General features: G+C 44.5%; 1 protein-coding gene across 7 annotated transcripts in view; it reads right to left on the bottom strand.

The window, feature by feature from the left end:
* Fhos (Formin homology 2 domain containing) overlaps positions 1-26,730 on the bottom strand; it is a 96,784-nt gene that overhangs the window by 16,355 nt on the left and 53,699 nt on the right. For all 7 annotated transcript variants that reach the window (XM_070670326.1, XM_070670322.1, XM_070670325.1 and 4 more), the window contains 7 exons: positions 24,291-24,349; positions 9,651-9,718; positions 7,600-7,705; positions 2,913-3,423; positions 1,187-1,449; positions 856-987; positions 229-565 (listed from right to left, as the gene is read on the bottom strand). In XM_070670326.1, the coding sequence (XP_070526427.1) occupies positions 229-565; positions 856-987; positions 1,187-1,449; positions 2,913-3,423; positions 7,600-7,705; positions 9,651-9,718; positions 24,291-24,349 (1,476 nt within the window). The remainder of the gene's footprint in view (positions 1-228; positions 566-855; positions 988-1,186; positions 1,450-2,912; positions 3,424-7,599; positions 7,706-9,650; positions 9,719-24,290; positions 24,350-26,730) is intronic.

A 26,730-nucleotide genomic window follows, 5' to 3' on the forward strand; every position in this document is an offset into this window, starting at 1 on the left:
TAGTTTTTCTTTTTTTTAACGCGATAAACAGTAAATGCGTATTATAATGTAACAGGTAAAATAATTTTCGTAAAATCGAATTGTATTCCATACGTCTCGTAACGTTGATAAAAAAGTAAATTCCGAATGTACGCAGCGACGAGCGGAAAAGAAGAATGAAAACGCGAGAGATAAATCAATCGTGCGAGCGTGCATGCGAAATAAAAGGCCGCGCCCTCCCGAAATTACCTGGAAACTTTCTCCTCGACGGGGCTGCTGGGTATAAGATTCTGCGCTGCCAACTTCTGAGTGAGATCCTTGACGGTTCCTTCCCTCTTAAGCTGCAGAACCACTCGACGATCTTCGTCTTCGTCGGCGTGATTACTCTCGTTGTACTCGACACCTTCGCTGGGACTTTTGCCGTACCATGGTTTCTTCTCCTCCGAGTCGAGCTTGTTCGCGGCATTCATCAAGGGCGTCAAGTCTTTTCTGCTATTCGTTCTGGACAACTTGTTCGAAGGGGAGTCAGCGTTCCTCTCGTACGAGGTGCCGTTCGTGTATCGCAGACTGTTTGCCGCGAACTGACCTTTAGCGGCGGAAAGTTAAAAAGTGTTTAATGCAATGGCGAAATTATCTCGTCGACGTGCGTCGTTAAACAAAAAGTGCGAACACTGAGAAATCAAATCGTGGACTTAATCAAGCAGCTAAAACAAAAACTGCGTACTTACATATTTTTATATATATATTTTTTTCGTTGAAAATATAGATTATATTATTTTTAATAATTTTTTAATTATAGTAAAGAATGAGAAATTAAATTAAATCATTGGGAGGAATGTTCGCGTGAAGTGATTAAAGTAATCAGTAGGTACGCACTTTCTTGATCATCGGTATGACCAAGGGAAGCTCTCATGTTTGCAGTAGCTTCTTGTTGCTCTCTGATGAAGCTCCTCTGTCTCTCCGCGCGTTCTCTTCGTCGTCTCAGCGCCGGTGTAACGCCAACATCCACTGAAACGCGTGAAACAATGTTTTCTCCTTTAAATCGAATCACTTTGCACACTTTAATGCATTTACATGTTAATTAAATATAAGCGAGCTCTCTTGAAACATAAGTTAATATGAATAAAATAAATTAATTTAAAAATCTGAAATAAATAGTAAATAAAAAAAAATTAAAAAAAAGGAGAAAAAGGAAATATAATCGCACCTTTGTTTTCTTTGTAGCTACCGTTGAGCTGAACTTCGCCCAAGTGTCCCTGGGAACTTTGAGAACTACTCGACTCGTCGTCATCGTCCGGCAGGTTCGAGTTCAAGGTGTTGTTCAGCGTGCTCACGCCTAGAGAATGATTCAGCCGTGGGCTTAGACGTGCGTTCAAAGACATCGACAGGGGCGAGTTGCCCGTTGAATGCCTCCGAGACTTTCGCCGTTCGTGAGAATCCACCAGAGACTTTCGGTTTCGTAAAGTTTTCCTGCGCAACGAATCAGAATGTTAGGACAGGCTTGCAACAGAGGCTCTCTCGTTACAAAATGAAACAAAAACGTTCGGACGCATGCATAAAAGTTTCTCTCTTCTAAACGTGCCGGAAAGTTACATAATAAAATTAAGAAAGATTATTTAGTCAGCCCTCGGAAATCGTGTCACGTTGGAGAGGCAGCGAGCGAGATTCACGGTCCTTCGTACTGGCCGCGTAAAGAATTAAATATCATTTCGGTGGTCGAATAAAGCTCGGCGACAGTTGTTTTCGTGGCCGGCTCGCGTCGCGGATCTTTTTCGAGAATTCACTCGGATCTCCCATCTTTGCAAGACGAGCACCGACCAATCAGCGACCGAGTTGCATCGTCTGTCTCACTTTTTTACGCGGTCGACTCTTTCTATCCAAGGGCCGAGTTTCGAACGGTCAGTCTAATTGCGGGGACTCGGGCGGGAGGACGTGTTCGTACCGCTCCGCAATTACGCGCATCTTCGGTCGCGGATAGGATAATCTCGCGTACGAATATGTGTCGACGACGTCGACCCGGGTGCGAACTATCATTTTCCGCACTCCTGCCGTTCCACTCGTCGTTCCGTGATTCGTATCGCGCCCCGGAAAAGTGCCGCGGAACCGGCAGGGTTATGTCGCCGCCGGAGCGCGCGGAGCCTCCGACGTGAATTGAGCCGCGTGACGTCATCGAGTCCGGCGTCCATCATTACCGACCCGCGATCACTCGCAGTCGTCTCCAGCGGCATTCACCGGGAACGTTACATCGTAAACGCGGTGCTCGACATATCGCGGGCCGCATCGCGCGAGTTCTTGGTGTCGTTAATTCCGCCGACGAAGAATCGAAAGTGGACCTCGCATCACATCGCGGCCAGCCTCTCGCGTCGAGATCGAGGACGACTCGAGGGAAGATAATTTATACGACAAATGATCGTTCGTCGCGTTTCGTAATTTTAATCGTAAACGATCACCGCGATAAACAATCGTCATCCTTTTGGCCGTTCGTCTGTCGAGTGATAGTGATCAGCGATTAGCGAGGGATTATAAAAAAAGAAACAATTTAGAGTCAAGTGATTTGAAGTGCTGCAATACGTCAAGATAATCCAGAGTACTACCACGAAAGGAAGGAAGGAAGGAAGGAAGGAAGGAAGGACGGAAGAACGGAAGGACGGAAGGACGGAAGGACGGAAAAACGGAAGGACGAAAGATAACCCAACTCAACCAAACCAGAAGACACAAATGTAAGTAAACCAGCAACACGCTGTCAGTCACAAATCACTCGATTAAAATCGTCGCAAAGAAATAAATATAATAAACATCCGAATCTAACAACGCGCGCGCTCTATAATCTCTAACATTATTAAAAAAATTAATTAAAAAATCACAGATAAAAATACAAATAAAATAATCTTAAATTCACCGCCGGTCAACGAATAAACCGTCGTATTTCGTACCTTATATTATCGTCGAGCTGGCGTATGGGCGAGCCCCTGTCGCCGTCCTCGTGATGCAGCACCGCTTCGTAGATCTGAAACTGTCTGAGCAAGTCGAGATCCGTTCCCTGTTTCGACATGTATCTCTGGATAACGCCCTCCATGCCCTGCTCCTCCAGGCAGTCCACCTGATCGTAATACGTGTCTTGATCGGGAATGCCGTTCAAGCACTTGTTGATCAACGTCGTCGCGTATATAAGCAGCTCCGTATCGGCGGCGTCGTAATCCTTGAGGAGCTTCATCACGTTAATCCACGGCACCACGCCCCTGGCTTGGTCGACCGCCCTCACAGCCCTGACCAGCAGCAGGCTGTTTGTTTCCACGTATTCCACAAACACGAGCAGCAGCTTCAGCGCCGTCTTCACCACCAGCCGAAAACGACTGGCAATTAACGTATACAGCCATTCCACCGTCTGGCCGTGTTCCATCACACCGTTCATACCGTCGACGTACAGCATCACCTGGCCGAGGGCTGCGTAAATGCAAACGAGTTGCGAGATTAAACACGGCCGGCGAAATTGTTCCAGACAATCGTACGTAAAGGGCGAGATACGACGAGCCTTTAACCGGTGTCCGTAAATGCGCGGCGGCCGGTGGATTTAACAGCCGGGTAACAGCTCGAGTAACATAAGGGCTCAAAAAGATTTTCACGAGATCCGTGCGAAGATTTTATTTTATATTATTTTTTTTTTTTTTTGCGAACATCGCTCAAACACGCACGCGAAAGGTTGGAGATGAAAATCCATTTTTATGCGGGCGCGCGACTACTTCTCGTCGCGTCGTGAAACGAAGGGGGAGGGGGGAAGTCTCTCTGCAATTCTATCTCCAATATTTTCATTTAATCGACATTTCTCGTCTAGATACTCTAGATTATCGAGCCTCCTTCGAACTATTGACTTCGTCTTTTAATTTTAAGCGCCGTGGCGCTTCGTTTTTACTGATAAAAATATCGGCGGAAACGTCGGTTACGATCTCCGGCAATGCGAAAGAAATAAAACCATCCGTCGTTGCACCTGACGCAGATGCCCATCAATCTCGGCCTCGATGCGGAACGACGTTACCTATTTTTTTTTTTTTTTTTTACACCGTGCCTCCGTTGTTTACGAAACCGATTTCCGGCCGCGAGCGCAGGTAGGCGCGATCGAAATTTAACGGGCGCGTTCCGCCGATCGCGGTTTACTCAGATTTTATCCCGGCGTAATATTACGGCCAAAAATTTGCCTGCGCGCAACGCGTTATCGCTCGAAACACGCGCGTTTCGCTCCCTCCGCCGTAAAAAATAAAATAAAATAAAATAAATTAAGGCACTCTCTGCGTGTAAACTACGCGAAAAATGTAAAAAAAATATTAAAAAAAAGAAGAAAAGCTGCCACAAGCGTTTATGCATCGCAGGTAAAAACCGTTTTAATAATGAGATTAAAGATTAACTAATAAAAAAAAAAAATGGGAGAAAAAGTCCTAATCTCTTTTAGTTCTTCGTCGAATAATAGTTGCACGTGAGCTGCATACAGCTTGGAAATACGTGCACGAAAATCCAGCTCATTTATGCAATATGTAAATCAAGTAGTGAATGTTACACTACATCGCAAAGCCAATTAGGGAATGTTTGCCAGATCAAATATATAAGTTACTCTTCCCGACGAACTGTCCTAAATTCTATTCGGCGATGTTTACGAGAGCGCCGGCGGTGTTTAATTATCACGTGAATCACGGCCGTCGTGCTTAAAACTGTCAGGAGTGATATTAATGCGGCGCCGGTAATTTTAAAATCCTCCCCGATACATTTAATTCCCGTAAATCTAAAGGTGCAAATTAAATAAATTAAACAAACCGGGCTTTTTGTCCGTATGAAAATGAAATTTTACGCGTGTATCGTTGCCCCGATAGAATATCATTAGCATTCTAGAATTCGCGCAATTGTACGCTTTGCATCAGCGACGCATGCCGGCAATGACAATGATCGCAAAGCGATTTCGGCACGCACCGCTGATAAACGTTAATCTAGCCGTTATCATTACACAGGTCATAAATTACGGCCCAGAATCTAATTAGAAATCTCGATGTAAATCGAATCGCGCATAATTAGAACGTCGGACATTACCGTGTCGTGGTCGCAATATCATTTGTTGATTTCTATCTAAAAAAATGTAGAGGTAAGAGAGAGAGAAAGAGAGAGAAAGATACTATCGGGCGGCCGAGGGGGAGAGGAAAGGGGGAGGACCGCGCTGGCGTACGTGTTACGCGCGAGCTGCGTTCTCCCACTACCCCCACTCTCGCTCTGTCCTTCTCCAGCGGTCGAGTAAGACGCACGTACGTAGGAGAGACAACCATGTGCGTATATTAGAATCACGTATAATCGACGGATTCGGCGGGTCAGGCTACATAATCTCGCGTGATTCACCTTTCCGGATCAATTCTACGTTCGCGAAGAGCACCCGTAACCTCACATTTTGTCTCACTTTGTCCTTCGGTGGTCGAGTGAGACGCACGTACGTGGGAGAGAGAGCCATGTGCGTATATAAGAATCACGCATAGTCGACGGAATCGGCGGGTCAGGACACATAATTCGCGTGATTCACCTTCCCGGATTAATTCTACGTTCACGAAGAGCACCTGTAACCTCACATTTGTTCTCGAAAGTGTGCTGTATTCTCATTAATGCGTGCAATAAATTGGCGTCTCATACAATTAGCCGAAAACGTAGTGTCGATAAAAAACGTAGTGTCGCGACTCGGTGGAAAAAGATCTCGATAGACAAGTCCGTGATATATCCGGGAGATAATAATTCGCGAAGTATTATTACGTGCAAGTTAATATTTTGAGGACGTTAATCGAATAATACTTTTTTTTTCTGTTGTAAATGAAAAGCTCTCGTTGAAGACGCACCAGCCTGACATCCTCGTGGAAAGTGTCCAGTACTGAGAGGAGGAGGAGGCCTAGGATAGGTATCGGGCATCGTCGGAGCAACCCACTGGTGAGGATAAATTTTTCTTTTTTTTTTATGTCTTCATAAATTAATTTTATTAATATTTAATTTAAAAATCAAAAACTCTCTACAATTTAATTTGTTCTTTTATTTGTTACAGCTGCACATCAGTGAAGAAAAAGTGCCGTACGCCGAAACTGTTATAACGAATACGAACCGCAGCAGGTTCGTCGGCCGCTTTCGGGAGTTTCGCTAAGTTACCGGGCGTTTTTTCTTATATATAAATTTTTTTACGGGAGTGCCATGGACTATCGCGCGATAGTGTTTAATAAAAAAATTTATTTTCGCGGTAAATAATTAATCGGGCGCGTTCGCGAGTGACCTACGCGGAAGGATGACTCGACACGTCCCATCTGAGTGGAGGAGCAGGTCCGGGACGGACATCCTGCGCCAGCGGAGCAACTTTTAGGTAAAGATAAATTTATTTTTTAATAAAATCTTTAAAAAAAACCTCTTACCTTTTTTTTATTAAATTTATTAACTGATATATCGTCATGTCTATATTAATATTTTTTATTTTGTTACAGCCACCGGCAGAAATCGACAACTCCGCTGTCGCTCATGCAGACTGGTAAGTCGCATGGTTTTCTTTCTATCTTTTTTTTTGTAGTTGTTGCAATTGGGATCTTTGAAAAATCAGCTCGCGTGAAGTACGCGCGAGGTTCGTTCTACTTTAAATAAAAATCTTGTTTATAAAATACATAAATACATTCTCGAAATTACGCGATAAAGACTTCTCGTATTTCCCTCTGCCTGCGCAGAGACCAGGCGATGTATTATAAGACCACGGGCTGAAATTAACGTGCTCGTTCGCGTATTAGGTAGTTTACAAAGTACTCGAGCACGGCTCCAAGATGCCGCGCTCGCAAGGCGCGATCAAAGAGCGTCATTCATAATTCGCGACGCGGCGCGGTTCGACGGGAAGCCGCGTGCCACCGTGGAGGCACCCACGTGTTGACGCTTTCGCAAACGCGCCGCGTTAAGCTCGGTGTCACCTCATCTGCCACGCTGTACTTTTCGCCGAGCAATACCGGCGCCGTCCTTCTCGGAAAGGCGTAGGAACGTTGATGTTTCCCCGCTCGTTAAACGTCAGCCGCGCTACGGCATTATCTTATCACCGCTCGCGCGAGAGAACCGTCTACCGCGAAATCACGGCGCGCCTCGGCAAGGTCGGCGACGTTCTCTTAACTCAATTTGCGGGTCCATTTACGATATGACTTTCCTGCCGTTTATAATTGAATGCGCCCCGGCTGTCGGTGCTTCGCGGTAGTTACGGAATGATCGCTTGATAGTATTGCTGGTAAATCGTGTCGGCGGTACGCCGTGCAATAGCTGCTCGGAAGTAATAAAGTTTAATTAGATAAAATTTTCGTTTTTTCCTTCCCTTTTCTTTTTGCGGAAGCCGTGATTAATAGACAGACACCTACGTGGAGAAGATATTGCGAGAGAGTTCTTTCGGTATATTCAGCAAAACGTTTATTATGCAATTAAGGTGCAATATAATTGAAATTTCTTTGCTAGGTAGAATTAGGAATATTTTTATCGCGCGATTGCGAGGGAACGGTTTGAGCGAGAGATAGACTTTAGACTTTATTGAATTGGTGATGAGCATTAGGGACGCAGTTACCCTTCAATTTTATGATAAACGAATGAAGTACTCACCTCGTAAAATGTAATTTTGGTAATTCTGGTCGGCTTCGCTGCTGACTTTGATCAGGCAAGCAAGTCCGTCATTTTGCACGAACTCGTGCACCAGATCCTTGTCCTCCTGGAAAATTGAAATTCGCGATGAGTCAATTCGATTACAACTTAACGAGGCGACAACGTTAATCTACGTTGACATTCTAAATAGGAACAATTTGCAGGAGCGTTTCCTTAAGGCCTGTATGTATTCCTTCCAGACGTGCTTCTTTACCGTCCTCATTGTCTTTAGCCTTGAGCTTATTACCGATTAAAATTTTTGTTTCCCACGTTAAAGGAAGTTTCACAGAAATTAATATACTAAAAAAAAAAAAAAAAAGAAAAATGTTTATATTGTTTTCCGAACAACTTTAGCCTTAATTTTACAATACCCTCGTGCTCTTAAATACTTCATCGAATGCACGCGCGAGTTTTCTCAACGAGTCGTACCGCGCTTAGCGAGAATGCGGGGAGAACGTAGAAGAACTAATACCGCCGCTGATATCCGATCCTGACGGCGACGTCACGGTGTGATTTACCTCTACATTACCACCTAAGCCCAACTCGTTCTGCCGTGCGGCCGGGGTTAAATGGAATTAGTTATGCCGCTTCGGGCGCAAAGTCGCGGGCATAATGGAAAATCTACGAAGTTTGATTAAACCCCCTCGTTTCCAAGGCGCCGCCGCCGCCGCCGCGCGGCCGTTCGCGATCTGGTCGGACTTCTAGTTCGTGTTACTTCGGTGCTCGCAGCCCATCCCTTTCCCGTCATCCCTGCCGCCAGCCGTGAAACGACGGAAGTTTACACGGGACTTAGGCGCGACATAGACTCGATTAGCCCGGCGGATTAAGAAGCGAAATTGAACTCGTAGCACCGATGCGTTTCCTCAATTTCTGGGCCCAGCGGGGGTGAGGGGGAGGGAGAGAGGGAAAGGGGGAGAAACTTGAGACCGGCCGAAGGAGGGCTCGCTATCCGGTGTCTCGTGGAGATAATTGTAAAATATATGATTACGCGACGGTCCTCACGACTAGATTAGATACGGGGTGGACGTGCAGTTGATTTGCGCGACGGTAAATTCGATTAGCCGTGCGGATTAACGACGAAGGACGTGCAAGAATACGAGAGGGGGAGTACGCGATCGTGACGAAGATTGAAATCCGGCAGCGGCAATAATCGTTGAGGGGGGGAGGAAAGGGGAGGGAGAGAGAGGAACGGGTTGTTAAAATTTAATCACTTCCCCAACCGCAGCGTTCACCGCAGAAATAAAATTAAAATTTCGGCATTCCCGATAATCTTAGTCTTTAAAAAGCGTAATTAACGAAAGGCGTAATAGCTCCGGCAAAGAACGAGGGAAAGAAGGAGAAAGTGTGCACGTCGCTCACCTCGTAAATAAATTAAATATTAAATGGATAATAAATTGTTCAATACATTCCGCCGCAAAAACTGATCGGAACGTGTCTCGTATGCTAGTTTTTGCGCCGAGGAGTCGTAATCTTTTTCGACGAGAGAGTTATCGAAGAAAATCGTTTTCACGGAGAAAGTGGAGCACCGTTCGTACAATAAAAAAAAAAAAAAAAAAAAAGAAAGAGGCTCACGGCAATTATCAATTACTTAATGCTGCAATTTTTGACACAATATAATTATATCCTTCAATTAAATATTTAATAACAAGATTATTTTTAGTAAAGTCGTTAGAAAATAAGGAATAAAAAAAAAAGAAAAAGAAACCCTCGATGCGTCTTGCACTCACGCGTGTGAATTTAAATGACATTTAATTAAACTCATTCTCGGATCATGTATTTCGCGAGGAGAAGAAAAACGATACCCGTCTTCGTTGAAAAACTGAGAGAACGCGCTCGGTTGAATCGCCATGCAAATATTTACTCGTCGGACAGGTAACTTTGCGCAAAAATATCCGCGCAATTTCGTCGCGACTGTTTTCCTCGTCTACCCACGGTCCCACCATACGCGCTCGCCACATACATTCTTCCCAGCCTCCCCGCACGTTCCATCTCGTCGCGAATTGTAGACTTACCTGAAAAATCTGCTTGAGGGAGAAGAGAGCCCGTCGCAGCTCGCGGCCCTCGCTGTTCAGCAATTTTTCTGCAACAGACAAGCAACACGCAACCATTTATTATAATAATACCGTCGTGGGCGCGCGCTCGCGCGCATTGTTGCGCGAGTCCGAGAACCCTCCATATTTTTTTTATTTTTTTTTTTTTGCGGGGGACCTCCGTTTTCAGATCGCGGCACTTAAAGCTCGTAATGAAGAGGCCGCGTTTACCACAAGCACGCGTTGCACCGCTAATTTGATATAAATTGCCGGTCGGATTATTGAATCGGGCCCTCCGGCGAGACCGGGGACCTTCGTCCCGGGATTAATTCTAATATCACCAAGCGAAAACAACGGGATTAATAAAGCGCGGTATTAATGCCGACCTGGTAAATGGAGAGATTCATCGCGAGATAAAAAAGTAGCCAAGTAAATTACTATATATATTTTTTTTTCCTTGGCTAAAATTTTTTAATATATTTCTATTGAATATCGCGATATAAAATTAAATTTAAATTTAAACATTTAATCGCGCAACCTTTTAAAGCTCGTCCAGAAAGTTTCCTCGAAAGTGCTTTCGCGGTTTTTGCAATTAGAAATGAATGAGGTAAACGCGCGTGCATATTTCGAATATTCATCTCGGAAGAGCTCGCGATCCCCATTGAGAAGCCCGGCTATTTAATTCCGACTTCTCCCTCGAATGGATTTATTTATCGGATAAACAGCCCGGTAAGCACCGGCGCGCAATTGAGCGTAGGCTAGCAATTAAGTTCCATCAATTCTGCATGTTGAGCTCTTGGCCGAATTCCACGACCCGTCTCCGCGTTCACCATTTTTACCCCGCCGTTCTGGCCGCGCGCGATTTTCTTCCAATCATGACCCCGCCGATTGGCCGTATTACTAATAATTGAATTCCGTTTCATCGACGGTGCGGCAGAGCAGATTCAATTTGCCGACCACACCGGAATTTTCTGATTCCACCGCGGAAGCGCGCGGATAGTTCGTCAGGAAGACGGGAGGGGAAAAAAAAAATAAAACAAACGAATGGGTCCGGTGGAACGTGTTATCGCGTGAAAAAATAATAAAAAAAAAAGTATTGAAACCCCAATATGCCACGAGAACATGCAATAGAAATTTCGCCGGACACACGAGGGAGGGGCGAGAAAAGTTGAACGTATCGGTGCGATATATTACGTACGAAAGACAGTCCACGCTCTTTGATAAGCGTAATTTATCATTGTTCTTTATTTCTCTACTTTCGTTCTTCCCTTCTCCATTTTATGCCACTGGAAAATAAATATAATCCTCTACTATTGCAACGTTGAAAAAATTACTTCGATTATTCCCGATTAATGTCTCTAAATCTTCCAACTCCCGACGCCGCGCTTTACCATTTTTAAATTAGCGACGAGAAGCATTTTCAATCTCTGCGAAAGGCTACTTGCAAGTCCTCGGTGTGGAAGTGTTTAGCAACGGCGTCACTTAGGCAGAAAGGTGCACTTCGTTCATCGTGGTCGCATCTCGTTTATAATCTTTTTCTTTTTTTTTTCTCTCTCTTTTTTTCTTTTTTTTTACGTAACCACGCCTTTTCGTCTGGCGAAGTCACGGTACGCGGCGGAGCCCAATTCGCGATTTCTTTCGCGGAAACGGAGGCCCGGTGCGACCGCATAATCCACGGCTATCACGCGATCGCCGAATGCATAATGCATGCGGGAGAGAGACGGGTCCAGGGAGAGGAGTGACGAGAAAAACGAGCGGGCGGGAGAAAGAGGGGAGATATGCAAGCGAAGGTAATTAGGAGCTCGCTGCAGGGTACGCGAAAGAGCCAGGGAGGAACGGCGACGGAGGGAAGGGAGAACGAGCGACGCGTCTTCTAAGAATAGCGGTCCCAAGGCCCTGGGGCCCTTGGTCCCTCCGTAATCAGTGACCATATAAGCAAAGGTCTCCCGCCTCCCTCTCCCCGACCCTTTTTGCCTCGTCTTTCTGTCTCCGCGTGGTATCTTCTTTTCGCTGCTAAGCAACTTCGTCAACTTGCGCCGTAACGCGGACCCGTAGCTCGTAGATCCTCTTTCGCTTAATTTTCACTCCGATCGACGTTAAGCGCTCGTCATTCTACGTACGCTAACTGTAATTTTGCTTACTCATACCTCGGTTCTAGAGCTCATATTTTAATCGCGCTGATAAAATCGTGGAAAAGTAATTAACAATTATTATCCGCGTATCAAAGATCCGTCGAGTGTGTTTTGATCTCGTGGAAAAAATTCTGTGACGAGTCTCTAAAATAGATAGCCCATTTCGCGAACAACCGAGTGGCCAGAGTTTTTTCGGCGCGAGCGAAATCTGAATCCCCGTGTCACGCGACACGCGGAAACGTGTACTCCCGTTGCACGCATCGCGCGCTATAAAGTGCGTACGGTTATCCTACCAGTCGCGGGGAATATTTATGTGATCGGTTCTGCAATGAAATAGAATAGCAGAATTATTCGTCGCGATATTTCACCGCGATGATAAACGCTTTACGAGGGTGAAACAGGATAAATAAAAGGGATCCGTGGGGATGCGGTAATAACGTTCTCAACAGAAAACCTTAAATAGCAGTACAATATTTATTACTTTAATATTCGCGCATTAATACGTACGTGTTTGATAAGTTCATGAAAAATTAATATATCGATATTAATTTTTTATTACCGTAATTTTTTTTTTTTTTTTTTCTCACTCGCCTCTAAAAGCTGTTAGGTCGCGTAGTGAGATAAGAAGAAGAATCAAAACGTAAAAGAGACAGATGGATTTTATGAGGGTCGGAGGTACACGAAGAACCGTTAAAATATGTAAAACGGCACGGTCTACTTTGGCTTCCGCTCCTCCCTCTGCCCTTTTGAAACTTCTTCTTTTTTTTTAAGGCTTATTCTGTACCTTCGATTATCTTCTCCACCGCCTTCGCAGAGTTCAATGAACCAGGACACAGCCCGCAGGTGTACTCGACACACATGTGCGTCGATCATGCATGATCGCAAATTCGGGTTCATTCGGGTATTGAACATTCGTTCGAGAAAGATCACTACTCGTTGTCATTCTTAACAAGTATATAAAATACTTATTAATTTCGTTTTTGTCTTAGAAGAAGTAGAGATGCAAAAAAGAAAGACCGGGCTGAGACTCTGCCTGTTGCTATATATTTGTTGTTATTTCAATAATGATTTTTATAAGGTTACGGGTAAAAAGAATGTAGAACGAAAAGAGTTTTTATTCGACATTGCGTGATTAAGTACCGTCTGTCATAGTCGGTGATGGATGGTCGCTGAACCACGATAAAGGATTAGCTTGATTTTCGCAGGTACAGGGTTCCGCACTCAACAGCATAGTCATTACTTTGCTAATTATCAACAGGCAGCAGAGCTCATTGTTTTGCGATATTGTATAATTATGTCAGCGGCGTATATTTAAAAAGACAATATTGTCTCACTTAAAAGCGTATTAAGGATTTAAATTACATACTCGTTTTAGATCGCAAAAAGTTTCGTGGTGTTAAAAGAAAAAAAAAAGAGAGTCCCTCGAATTTTTTAGCAAGTATTAAATAAATGTTAAAGTAGCATGTCCGTTTTCTGAGGACTCTGCCGCGACGCCTCGTCTCTGCTCGTGAACTCGGCCAACGGGGTTCTCTAGTTACCCTTTTCATGGTGGCCGGGAGCTTTCAACTTTTAGCCGCCGGCGGGCCGCCCCGTTTTTCGCTTCGGTTCTCGTCTTTCGTTTCCTTGACGTCCAGGGTAATGTTCTCGAGTTTTGTCAGTCGCGCCAGCTAAAGCGCCAATCCGCTATCCCTCTCAATGACGTAATTCAGGAGAGATTCGTTTTCATCTTTTCGTGATAGTAGTTATAAAATGGTTCGTCGCTCTTTCACTTGCGAGCCTCAAATTCCTTTCGTAGCGCAAATTTTCCAAGTCGCAAATTGAACATTTTTATTTAATTTCCCGAGGTAGGTTGTCGGAATTCAAAAGATATTGTATAATTAATTTAAACATGTGACAATTTAGATGTTGCTTGATGAAGTAATCGGATGTTCGGTTTACGTTTGATCTCGCTAACGTTTAAATATTTCGCAGAACATTACGTGTTCATGAAATCCGGATCTCAGAGTATTCAAAGGCTTGAAGCCTGTCTTAAACTGCTCGGCATAAAAAAGGAAAAACCTATCGCCATCGCCAAATGAAACTCGTAAAAAATTTTTGTAGCCGTTACGGCTGAAAGTTTTGTCGTTCGCGTACGTTTTAACCATCATCCTTAATAGCGCACTTTATCTTGTGTCATACGCGAATTAGTTCAAGAAAAAGTAACGGTCGCATAAAAGTTTCCAATGACTTGTGAAACCTCGTCATTTGATCGCGCCGTGGATATCGGTTGACTGCTATAAAACCTTTCTCGATATCTTCCTTTCTATCTTCTCCTGCGTTCGCGCGTGGGAATTTTCGACGATCCGTGAATTTTCCGCGAGTCAAGGTCCTCGCGATACCACTCCACAGAGCGCCGCGATCGTTTGAAAGGCGTGGAAGCACAATTTTAATTCCGTATCTTTGAGTGTTCTATTAATTCGTAAATTAATCGTGAAAATTAGTACATTATTTTTTTTTAGCTACAAATAAAAAAATAGATTTTTTCCTTGGACGATACTTAAAAAAATTACGTAAAAATACCTTACAAATTCTTTGATTCGAATATTTATATATCGATTCGCAACATGACGGCACGTGAGATGTAGGAAACAAATACTCGTGTCGGTTGGCAATGAGGGGACGTCTTTATCGAACGTTTCTTCGATAACAATCGATACTGCATCATTCTATTCCCACGTCCGCCGGTTGCACTGGAACGATAAATTCGCGTGCCGTCGTGCGCCTCTTGGAGCGCCACGACAATACGGGCGAATCTCGTTGCAATTTTTCGTTATATGCGCCGTGTTACGATACTCCAGACGTCGTTTACAGCGATAGAGCGAGATAGATTCCGAACGAATGGACTTCATATAACTGGTTTATATCTCGTGGGGTAAAGTTCTCGCGGGCGTAAACGCAAGCGCACGTAGAAGCGTGACGTTCTCACGTATGCGCACGTATCTACGCGAGGGTAACTTTATAAATGGAAAATTCAATTACAAAGCGAAATATGAGGCCGTTATTCATTGTCTCGGAGCGATATACACGGTATTTCTGTCCTCGCTGTCGCAAGTAAATGCGAGTGGCATTGTTGTCACGCTAAACGATATGAATTTTGTAATTAGCTTACTTATATATACTACTTTCCAGAGCCTACGTAATGTATGAAATATAAATAAAATTATATATATAAATGTGACATTTCATCGGATTTTATACGTGGGGAATTGAATTATTAAAATTATCCGGAAAAGTAAATCGTTTTAAAATACACCATTCGAGACATTATCGAGAAGTAGTAAACAGCGTAACACCGATAACAAGATTACGATATTGACGTCAGGACTGATAAAATTTCCATCTTCTTAATCGGCGATTCCAGATGCACCGCGTCCCCGTCTTCATCGATTTAATTCTTTGAAACATTGAACGCGAAGGTCGTTTTATTAATCTGCCAATTGGAAACGTTTAAAAAAAATCTCTCGGACAGATCCTGCCGAGTCGAACAATTTAATCGGATAATGGCGCGATAATTAAATGCATATCGACAGCACATTTTTCAACCTCGCTTTACCTTGCGCTTCTCGCCGGCGAAAAAGAAAAATGATTTCTAAGCTAATGGAGAATAACGATACAGGCGGCTTTCGTAAATAATAAATTCCGATGCGCTTACGTATTTAAATATGTAATATAAAAGCGTGGATCATTTTTTAAACAGGACGAGATATAAAGATGCGCGCGCGGGGCGTACGCGGAATTTAATTTCCCGATTATTTTTGGACACTCTTGTATTTTTCTCCGTTATATTTTTCCCCTCCGTGCACGTCGCGCAATTTCCATTTGTATGCTGATCGAACAGTATCGCCAATTTCGACTGTAGAATTTATTGTTACACATTTCGGCTATATTGGCCGTATTCACGTACAACCAATATCTTGACTGGACTATTTTAAGAGGTCCTATCATCGTATTTTTCGATATTTTTTCCTCTAAATTCAGAATCAAATTTTAAGCAAAGAACATGTATTTTTGAATTATTTATTATTAAAACGCTATTACGAAATCGGCATACATGGAAAACGAGCGAGAAGCCCCGAAGGCAATTTAACGCGTCGAAACAAAGCCCGCGTTCGTTGTCATCTTCTAATCTTTTACGTAGGAAGACTCGACAATAGGAATAAACTTTCCAGACTCCGGTGATCGCTACAATGAAATTCAACGAAGACGTTCTTAACGAGAATAAACTTGATTTCGGTGCAGCGCAACTGAGCTATCCTTAATGAACGGAGTTTCATTAAGTCGACGCATTGTAATCGCGTATCATCTTAAGCAATGGTTATAAAACCAATTATAATTTCAATAAGAAACGTGCGAATGTCTACTAATGAATTTCGAATGAGCATCGCAGCCTGCAACAGTTTCAGTTCCGGCGGAATAGCGCCCTCGAACAATTTTTCACTCGAAATAACCTCATTTTACCGAAGGAATTACCTATTACATTATATATTATAGACTTTCGCTCGTATTAAATTCGAAAACTCTCGTTTCCGTTGTTTTATGAAAGTTCATTCCGACTGAAATGTAACCGAGTAAATCTCTCGTGATTGAAAAAAAAAAAGGGGCTCGTTGCATATTCAAAAAATTCCTCCTCCGCTTCCTTACTTTCAGGTAAGCGGATCGATTATTTATCGGACACTGTCGCTAGAATGACAAACGAGGTTTAAACTTGACGCTAGTTAATTTTTTCCGGTCCCTAGTTTCGAAAAGAGGTTCTTAGCGGGACAACTATCGCGCTCCTCTTCGAGAGGCGAACAATGCGCTGGGTATTCCATCAACGTTCGTCTCGAAGGTGTGCATGCACCTAGCGAACGAACGCCGAACGAACAGCGAACGAGAATATTCGCAACAAAATCAATCACCACAAAAATAACACAGCAGCACACGTCACCGACGAATGCTTCGCGGTTGCTGTGTTCGTTCGCTAAGTGTACGTACATTTTTACGCGCGCAAAGGTTCGAAAGTATTGATAACTCCGCCGCATCTGGTGCTCGTGGCGAGGAGGATCGTAAAAAAAAAAAAAGGAAAAAAGAATAGACGCGCTCCCTTGAATTTTATCGTTATCCCAAAAAATAAGTCGTTTTATAAAATTGCCTTTGTCTCGACGAGGCGGTGGTTTCTCAATGAAATATTATCCCTATTCATAACCATAATGCTATTTTTGCCGTACTATATTAACGCCAGTTGTCTCATCATTCAAGAAATTTTAACGACACCTAGATATTATCGCGTGTTCTCGGTTTATATGTTGGCCAAGTCGTTACCTGTCCAACAAAGCACGAACGTTTTGGAGGAGAGCACAATCCAGCTCGCCTCTTCGTTCTCGCATGTTAAATCGTTCGCGGTGGCGTTCGTAAGGTTAATAAATCCGCATTGCGCAATGAATTGCGAGGAGGGAACGGATGTACGTGTGCATATATGTAATATACGCTTTCTTCTACCATTTTTACGCGGCATTTAAAACTATTTTATTTTACTATTTTCGAAACGTAGGACGTCGCGAGCTCCTTGCGTTATTCGGTTAAAGTATCGCCTATTTATCGGTAGAATCGATTGCGTTTACGAACATTAGAATTAAGTTAAATTAAAAAAATAATCAAAGTAAAGTCTCTAAATTTATTTAATAAATTAAATCCAATTGAATCCGATTTTTAGAAATTTTATTAAGTACATAAAAAAAGGGGGAAAAGTATAAATACAAGACGTTCCACGTGGTGAACAATTTTCGAGACATTTTACATCGCTCTTCGCTTGCTCGCGCCTTATCAGCTTTGCTACTTTATCAACCATTAACGTATATCGAATTACACGCATAACGTAATGTTTGTCTTGTCGCGGGGAGTATTTAGCGACGGTACGCATCGCGTATGCGGCTGGCTTACGAGAAACGGTGCCAGCGCCGTGCGCGAGCGAAGGCAGGTCGTTAATCTGCAACTGCAATCTCATTTCTGCTAATTGGCTGATAGGCGCGCTCGATACGGACGATACGGCGCTGCACGCGGACGTACGTGCACGTGAAAAGGGCGCGATGTATAAAAAAGGGCACGACGGATACTTGCAACGCATACGCGCGTCCGCTACAACCATCCACGGGGTCCCTTTCAACGGAGACCACTCGTGTTCGTTCTTAACTACGCGGGCTCACTCTTTCCCGATTTTTTTTTTCTCTTTCTTTTTTTTCCCTCTGCTTTTATTTTCTTTATCCCTTTTTTTCTTGCGCCTCCTCGCTTGAATCTTCGTCTGCATTTCTTTTTGCTCCAGCTTTTTAATTTTCTATACAGAAATTTCTTTGTGCAAGAGTTGAATAGTAACTTTATTTTTTTATTATTTATCACGTGTGCGTATTAATTAATTTTTTATATATTTTTCTTTTTTTATTCACCGTCGACAATTTCGATTTCTCTCTTATGAAAAATTGATCTTTCGTCTTTCTTCGTTTGTGCTTTTCTCTCTTCGCACATGGCTCCGTCCATCTCCATCAGCGTTCTTGAATCCCGTAAAGCTTCATGGGCTTATTTCGCCAGGAAGCGCTGGGCCAAGTGCAAACTCATGCAACTTGCATATCTCGTTGACAACGAGTCCTTAAGGGATAATAAGGTCGCAATGCGACGTTAATAGCCTCCACCACAAGGACTCGTGTGAAAGTAGTTGAGTCTAGACGTAAATTTCGTTTGTCCGTTCGTTTAGGGAAAATTGAAAACGAACAAGCCACGTTATTAATTAAATATTAGTCATATCAATAAAACTATTAAAAAAAAAAAAAGTAAATTATTTGTAGTCGCGATAAACTCGCGTTCATATCGATATTCATATCGTCACGCGCAATAAAAGAAATACGAAAAGAAACAGAAGAAGTAATGCATATAAAGTAGCTAACGTGCGCTTTCTGCACGAAATAATATCTCGATATTTGTTTACCAAGATGGTTTTGAATAAAACGAAGGCAGATGGCAAAACTAGAAACATCAGCTTTCTATAAATCACGTGCATCTCGTCTCTTTATTTGCGCAACATGTCATACATGAGACAGCCTATCGGAAAAAAAAAAAAAAAAAATAGGAAAATAGGGGGAAAAAGGAAAGAAAGCGAATGAAAACTGCAGGGGGAAAAAAAAGGCGAAATAATTTTCCAGTATATTTCTACTCGCGAGCATGGCGTAGTGGAAGGAAACAAAAGCCGTCAGATGCTTGGTGCGCGATTTCGACGCGGGATTTTGCGCGGCTTAACAATCGATAACGGGCTGGCGGAACAATGTAATTTTTACAGGCGTATATGCAGTTGCCCGTTGAAGCATAAAAGTCCGATGTGAGTGGTGGGCGAGCTTTGTTTTTTTGACGGAAATGGAAACGAAATTTTCGTCGAATGCCGGCGAATCAAGACGGATGTTGCCCCGTCTCTCTCTAGTGTTACATCACAGACCGCGGTTGAGCCCGATGATTTACACAGGTGTGCGTTCGGCTATTTTAGTCGAGATATCATCGATAATACACGCGTATTTTGTCGAGCAAACGCAACGGAGGAAAGTTAATTTAAAACTAAATATTTTATATTTCTAACCCCCCGCTAAAAGAACGAATGACGCTTCGCGTTAATGAAAGAGAGACATTCCCCGGTAACCGAAACTGAAATCTCGACGGTGCGCCTCGTTCGGAAACAATTGGACTCATTTTCGCTTAACAAAGAGAGGCGCGGCGGCCTGCCTACTTCATAACGACACGCAACGTCTTGAGCCGACGGTATGCGTTTCAATTTGCTGATTTCCAAAGCTCCCCGGATCGAGCCAGCTGATCTCCGGAAAATTGGATACGTGATGGGACTTCGTGGGATTCGCGTAGGAGTTTACGAGCGATCCTTGATACTTTACTGCACGGTACAGCGAGTTTGTCCTGCTTTTCGAAATATACGCCCGTTCCTTACCGGGCCGCGTCGTGCTAGACATTAAATCTAATCAGCTAACAAATTCACGCGATTTCCGACAGGAAAAAGCGCATCTGGCACTTCACTCGAATGGTTAATGCACGAAGTATACGTGCATGAAACTCGCGGAGCGAAACGCGACATTAACGTCAATCGCGATATTTCTGGATGCATACGAAAATGTCAAAGATTCACCGAATATGAAACTCAATGTTGATAAATCACTCTTGATATATTCGATAATTGCGGTCTTATCGGTAGAGAGACGAAATCTAGTCGCGGAAGCGTGGATTTTATTACGTGCTGACCGATTGTAAAGCGACCTATATTTGTCTTATCTGCTTCCGGCTGGAATATCACCTCGGTCGTAATTACATACGTTTCGGTATCGTCGTTCAGACACTGTCATATGTAGTACAAATTGAAAAGTGACCTATCGACAATCGTACATTTTACGAAAGGTTCGCGCGGCGAATAAAAAATTTATACGACGAATAAAAAAAGAAAAAGAATGAAAAAAAAAGAAATAAAAAAATTTGCACGCGAGACAGAGAAACGAAAGGGAGATATTAATGTTAATCGATACTTCGGTCAATTATCGGCGCGTAAAATTAAATATCTCTAACAAATGTTATTCCGATAAATATGTATGAGCCTCGTGCGAATGTCTCGTCGAATATATTTTGTCCACATATACCTACACGGGCGAGTGCATTATATACGGGACATATATTTTCCTACGCGTACGTACACGTACCTACAATGTACATATATGCGAGATCGTGACGGTCGGATATCTACGAGTGAAGGAAGCCTTATTTCAGCGGCACGACGCACGGCGCGCATCTGAATGCCGGCTGCAGCATCCCCGTGCCTACGGGCATCTGTATTCCTATAGAAAGTCGCTATGAAATACTTCTTTGCGTCTTCTATACTGACTCCATGGATCATCCTCCGTTTCCGTTCGTACAAGCGAGAGCCTCGGCGGAGTTTCGCTCACCTCCGCGTCGCCGTTTATCTGATGACATTGCAGGCGCTGCCAATTTTTCACAGCCGATTTACAGAGATATGAATATCGCTACGTGCCCCATGCATTTCCACCCTCGCGGCCTGAATATATATTTACCGTGCAGTTAAAGGAAAATTATTAACTTTATCGCTGCCAGGCAACTTTTTGCCGATCCATGCGAAGCTGGGAGGGGGGAAGAGTCGCGCGATAATGAATATCAGGTTTCTTTTAATATCGCGGGGGTTGTAGAATTAAACGCGAGACGTCAAAACTTGAAACTGATTTCAATTTGAATCTAATTTAATTAAATCCCATCGATCGCGTGCCGAAGAGCCGTTATGAAAACGACGGACGGAGAACACCGGACTCTACAGAATTTATACTTGGTGATACAAAGAGGAGGGGAGGAAAAAAAAAAAAGAAACTTCCATTTAACGACCGCGTTAAGTGAGTTTATTTGTATTTCAATTCATTTGCATTCGTTAACATTCTTTTAATGTCTGTGTAACGTGTCGAGGGCTCAAGATCTCGGGTTGAAAAAAAAGAAAAAAAAAATCGAGCAGAAAAGCAACGATTATTATGTATCTGTAGCGCGGAATAAACTGCGCGAGCTTAGTATTCGCATCTCGAGAGGCTATCAAATATGATGCAGCGTGCAATTACGCATTAGTCTCCTTATCCGATCGTCGTTTCGTAACATCGGCGCCGGGTCAGATCGCGAATAAACTTTCTCACACCCCGTATACAGCGAGCCGGAACTAATTGCCGCTCGGGCGAGCGGCAGCTGGCGTCTGAAGGGAACTGGGTCGTTAGCCGCGGCTTAATGATGGCGAAGGACGAGGGCCTGGAGTATCTCGCGAAGGACGAGCGTCGAGCGTCCTTTTATTCGTTGGAGGACGACCCTCGAGCGAATCGATAATCCGGTCGCGATAGGCCCGTCTGGCGAGAGGCACGAGAAAGAAAAAGGGGGCGGGAGGGCGGCAGGATGATGTTCCGCTCGAGCGAAACCGGCGAGAAGAGAATCCGGCGATCGGCCGTTAAAGTCTCCTTCGTGCCGCGATGGGCGCTCGATCGGCCGGCATAATTCGCGATTCGAATCGCCGTCTTCTTGCCGGCATCTGATACCGCCCGCGGTACCGAGGACCCCGAATAGGAACAGATAGACGGGCAGACGTATGGGTGTATTAATAATCTCGGGATACTGTTACCCCCGAGGACACTCGATATCGCGATACGAAATAAGACGGGACGCTGCGCGTAATATAACGAAATTGGCGCGGTATTGTGTTCGGTAATTAGTAACGCGAGCGCTCGGCAAAAGTGTTACGTCCCACGGGAATAATCAGAGATATCGTGGAAAGACGTGGCCCCCTCACCGTTTGATGTAACAACGGGCATAATTAAGTTAAGAGAACAAACTTATTTAATTAATTATAAAAGCGGAACGCGTCTTAATGCTCGTGTTACCGGGCAGAAAAAAAAGAAACAGAATTATTGTTTTTTAAACGAAAGTGCGTGTCGACTGAGGATGAACTTCTTAAAAACTCGGTCAACGCTCCAGGAAAAAGGCAATCTGCAACGCGAACTTACGGAAAGCAGAAGGATCGACGTGAGGAAAGCGATTAATCTTTAAATCAACACACGATCGGGCGTGCGTTTCGTGCCACGCGGGAGTCTCGTAATTATTATCTTAAACGGCGCCTCGGGCGCGCGATCGTTATTTTTTCTGGAGCGCGGTTCGCTTTCCTTCTTTTTGATATTTTTTTATTTTCTTTTTACTTCTTTATTTTTTTCAACCGGCCGTTCTTGTTTCTCGCGACGAAATTGCGAGAGCCAGCCACGCGTGTTCGCGGAGATGATGAATTTGATACGCTCGCTCGCTCGCTCGACCGTAATTGCCGTCTCGAAACGGAACGCCCGAGCGAGAAAGGAGGAGCGCCGGATAAGAGGCGGATAATCACCGCGGTTGACAAGGGATATCGGCGAATGCGACCTTGCCAACTTATGCGATCGAATCGGCTTAACCGTAAATCTGGACCATGCCCCTTCGAGTATTTAACGCGAGCTAGAGAGTCGAGCATAAGTCATGATAAAATAGTGAAAGGAAAATATACCCTTCGGGGCTTACGCACGCAACGCACGTATAATGCATACGAGAACGTAATAAAGTCTGAAAATATCGTAAGTATCTAAATAGTAGAAGAGAGAATCTCTAACGCAATTTCGTTATCAAAGTTGTTATTCCCCGCTGTTTTCGATAATATCGCGGTCGTGGTTTAATATCGTAAATCCATAAATAGCTGTATTTCAATCTTCCACCTCTTTCACCGGGAAGCTCCTCGTGACGGTGCTAAGCCGCCTTAGAATTCGTGAAATCCAATCTCCGCGAGCTGTTTTCGCGGCCTTGTCACCCGCGAATTTATGGCTTCTGCGAGCGATCTTCGACAGCTTCGGCCGAACTGAAATATTTATACGGCCTCGCCTTGCAAACGGTATAATCCTGCATTACGCAGATTGAAGATCAGGTTCAGCGACACACATTTTATCTCCGGAAAGATCAGTCCATCTGCCTCGTCTATGACGATATGTTACATCCGGCTAATTAAAGATAACGAATGGGACCCGGGTTCAACTAACGGCGGTGCATTCACACGTCCCACGCGCCTCGAAATTAGAAACGTTACCGGCTTCCTGATCCGCGGCGGGAAGGCGCGGATCGCGTCCCGATCGGCCTCGCGGCTCGCGTCCGTGCCGCCCGCTCGCGCATCATTATGATTAATTATAAACATGGTGTTTATCCGTCAGACGTCATCGATTAGACATGTGTCAATATCACAATCAGTATAAGTTATTCATATTAATGATACACGGTTTGAATCTCTTGGTGCCGCGATGATTAAATGTGCGTGACTGTTCACCCACAATCATTGATTGGTCGCATTGTCACTATTACAGTTAGGTTGCCATTGTCGGTGAACCAAAACAAGTGACCGCATAACTAAAATATTAACGATTCAACTTGAATATATTTCGCAACCAATATATTTTATAAATAATTAAATGAAAAAAAATTGTAAAAAGAAAAAAAAAAATAAGAAAAAGAAAAAGGAAAGTTTCAATATTAATTTTCACACGCGTACAATCTTCGACGTGCTTAATCCGAGCGAAGCTGATTAAACTCCGCGGATAAAACGCCTTCGTATTATTCAATCCGATTCTCATGCTTCTTTCCCGCATCGCGTTCATTCGCTCGTCATTAGGCGGAATTCAATGCTTCGCAGCATCGGCGTTACAGTTAGCAGAAGGTCGCCGTAGCCGGTGAACCGAAACAAGTGACCGAGTAACTAGAACGAGGCTCGACCCGGCGCTCGCCAGTTAAGGGTCGAGGAATCAGCGCAGCGCGGTCGGCACGGATGATCCGTCCAAGTGGATCGTGGGAGCCCATTGCGAGATTTAAATCGAGAATCCGCCGTCGTGGCGGTACTCACCTATGATGGTGTGAACTCTCACGGACAGCTGGGTCCTGAGAATGATCGCGTTCTTCCGGCTGTAACAATAAGAACAAACAATGCCGGCGATTAGTATGCGCGTCGAAATGCTGATTGCCGCGCGCGGGTTACTATATTAATATGTAATTAAAGATACCGGGGACCGGGAGGGTGGCGAGGAAGGCCCATTGCCCTACTGAAGCGCGCCATTATTCATCCCGTCGCGGATGGATGCTAATTAGCCACGGTCGCAAATTAATCGCGTTCGGTAATTACTTAATTAGAGCTCGGCGCGTCTCCCTTCGTCCGCGCGTGCGAATCTTAACGAATATACTCCCGCTCGGGGGTGGGGGGTTGCACACGCTTTGTGCCGCGCGATTCTCGAGCACCGAATTTATTAATTTACAAGTTTAATGCGCTCTTTGTTCTGACGCAACAACGCGGTAACCCGGTAACGCAGTTACGGCCACTTGTCTATTTCCGGAGCGATTAATTAAGTGAGTGATAGCGAATTGGCGATTCAACATTAGACGGTCGTATAAATTAATGTTAATTCGATGCGAGACGCTCGAGATAAAGATAATTTTTATTAGAACACTGTCGCAGCTGGCTTATTAGGTAGAGCGATTGGAAACAAGATTATGACGCGCGCAGTCGCGAAATTTTTGCCCGGCGTACGGTGTATCAATTACGCGTAAATTCTGTTCTAATTGTGTAGGAAAATTTAGGTCGAGGGGGGAAAAAGAGAGCCGAGCGGAATAACCGAAGATTCGGTAAACCGCGGGCTTCCCAATTACTTCTCGCAGCTGTTGAACGAGCGCGTGTTTGTTTTCAAAGTCGTCTCCGTCTTGGCAGCGATTTTATTTCGTTAAATCCGTCTTGCGTAACTTCTTGGGGTGGGAGGGAAAGCGCCCGGGTGTGTGCATTTGTAAACTTCCTCCGAGATAAGCCCCCGCGCCGTTTCGCAATCGCGCGCCGTAGCCCGAGATGCGGAATCGAGATCACCCGAGCGAGCCATCGGAAGACGACGGGGGTTACCTGATCCTCTCGTCCGCAGGATCGGGCGTCTCTCGAGGTGTAACGAAGCGGAGAGGTCGCGGCGGGTTAATATTGGCCACATCGCTCTCCTCCGAGGCGGATCCAGGAGGATCTCTATCATTAATCTTCATCGCGATTGACGAATTCCGCGTCGGGAGTGATACGATAGCCCTCCCCTCTCTTCCCACCCTTCTCTCCACCTCTTCTAATCGATACATCTTGAATTTCATTTTCATAAGACGAAACAATAGAACCCTAAGAGCTGTATTCGTCTCGCCGCGAAGAGCAAACGATTCAGGGAGATCCGCGATAAATACCGCAGTGAATTTTTGCGCGCGGGAGCTTCAATTCAGGCGATCCTCGCTGGAATTATTAATTTATCCGCATAGAAACTGCATAGATTTTCGCGAGTGGCGCGGTTATACATATTTTATGATAATCAAGCCTCCTGAATATTAATGAAAAATTCACACCGGTCGGTGCGCGCGCGTTTCTTCCCGTCTCCGCGCAAGCTTCTTCGCTCGCCGCGGCGCCTTTAATTTCATCTTCGATCCGAGACGGCCGGGATCCCCTCGGCCGTAACTTCACCTTCGCAACTTCGTGACGTGCGAACTTCCGAATTAAAGAGCGCGCGGGTGAACGACGGGGGTATCGATAACAGGTATTGGAAGCAACTTCGCCGGCTATCAGTGCGTCGTTCTCCAATTGAAAACTGTCGGCCCGGTGAAGTTATCGCGTTCGAAGACGGCGGCCGTTCCGCTCGAATCTCCCTCCCTCTCCCCCCCTTTCTTTTCCTCCGCGTCTGGAAATCGCGATTAATGCGCCATTAAGAGAGATTGGAAATCCCTTCGACTGCGGAAACTCTTTCATCGCCCGACCGTCGCGCGGACGACGAACTTCCCACGGGCGCTCGCGCGCCGTCCAGGATTTTGCATTCCATTTGTCGGAAACGTTACTCCGGCTTCGCTTTCGCTCTCCCGGGGGTGCACTTGCTACCGGTAGACGACCAGCGGTGGCCACGTTTCGAGGTAAATCGTATTTGCATGAGGGTTTTCTCCGGCCTCTCCTCAGGTAGATTTCGACGACCTCCCGCGCTCTATGACACCGCTCGTTGTTTCCTCGAGAAAGTTACGACGTCCATTTCGAGAAGGCACTTTAAATCGTGCGCCTGTGCTCTCTCGCATGCGAGAACGACGACGACCCGAGCGCGCTCCTTCGCCCGTGACGAATAAATCAACCGGATGTAAAAATAAATTGACGAAAAGCGGCGGTGTTCGAAAAAAAAAAAAAAAAATAATAAAAATAAAAAAAAAGTCTCTACGATATTTTAATTCGTTTAAAACGGTATGGAGTAATATTGATTTTTAATTTCGACTCGATGACGGTCAATTAAAGCTGGGAT

This window comes from Cardiocondyla obscurior, linkage group LG20 (assembly GCF_019399895.1).
Source record: "Cardiocondyla obscurior isolate alpha-2009 linkage group LG20, Cobs3.1, whole genome shotgun sequence".
Lineage (NCBI taxonomy): Eukaryota > Metazoa > Arthropoda > Insecta > Hymenoptera > Formicidae > Cardiocondyla > Cardiocondyla obscurior.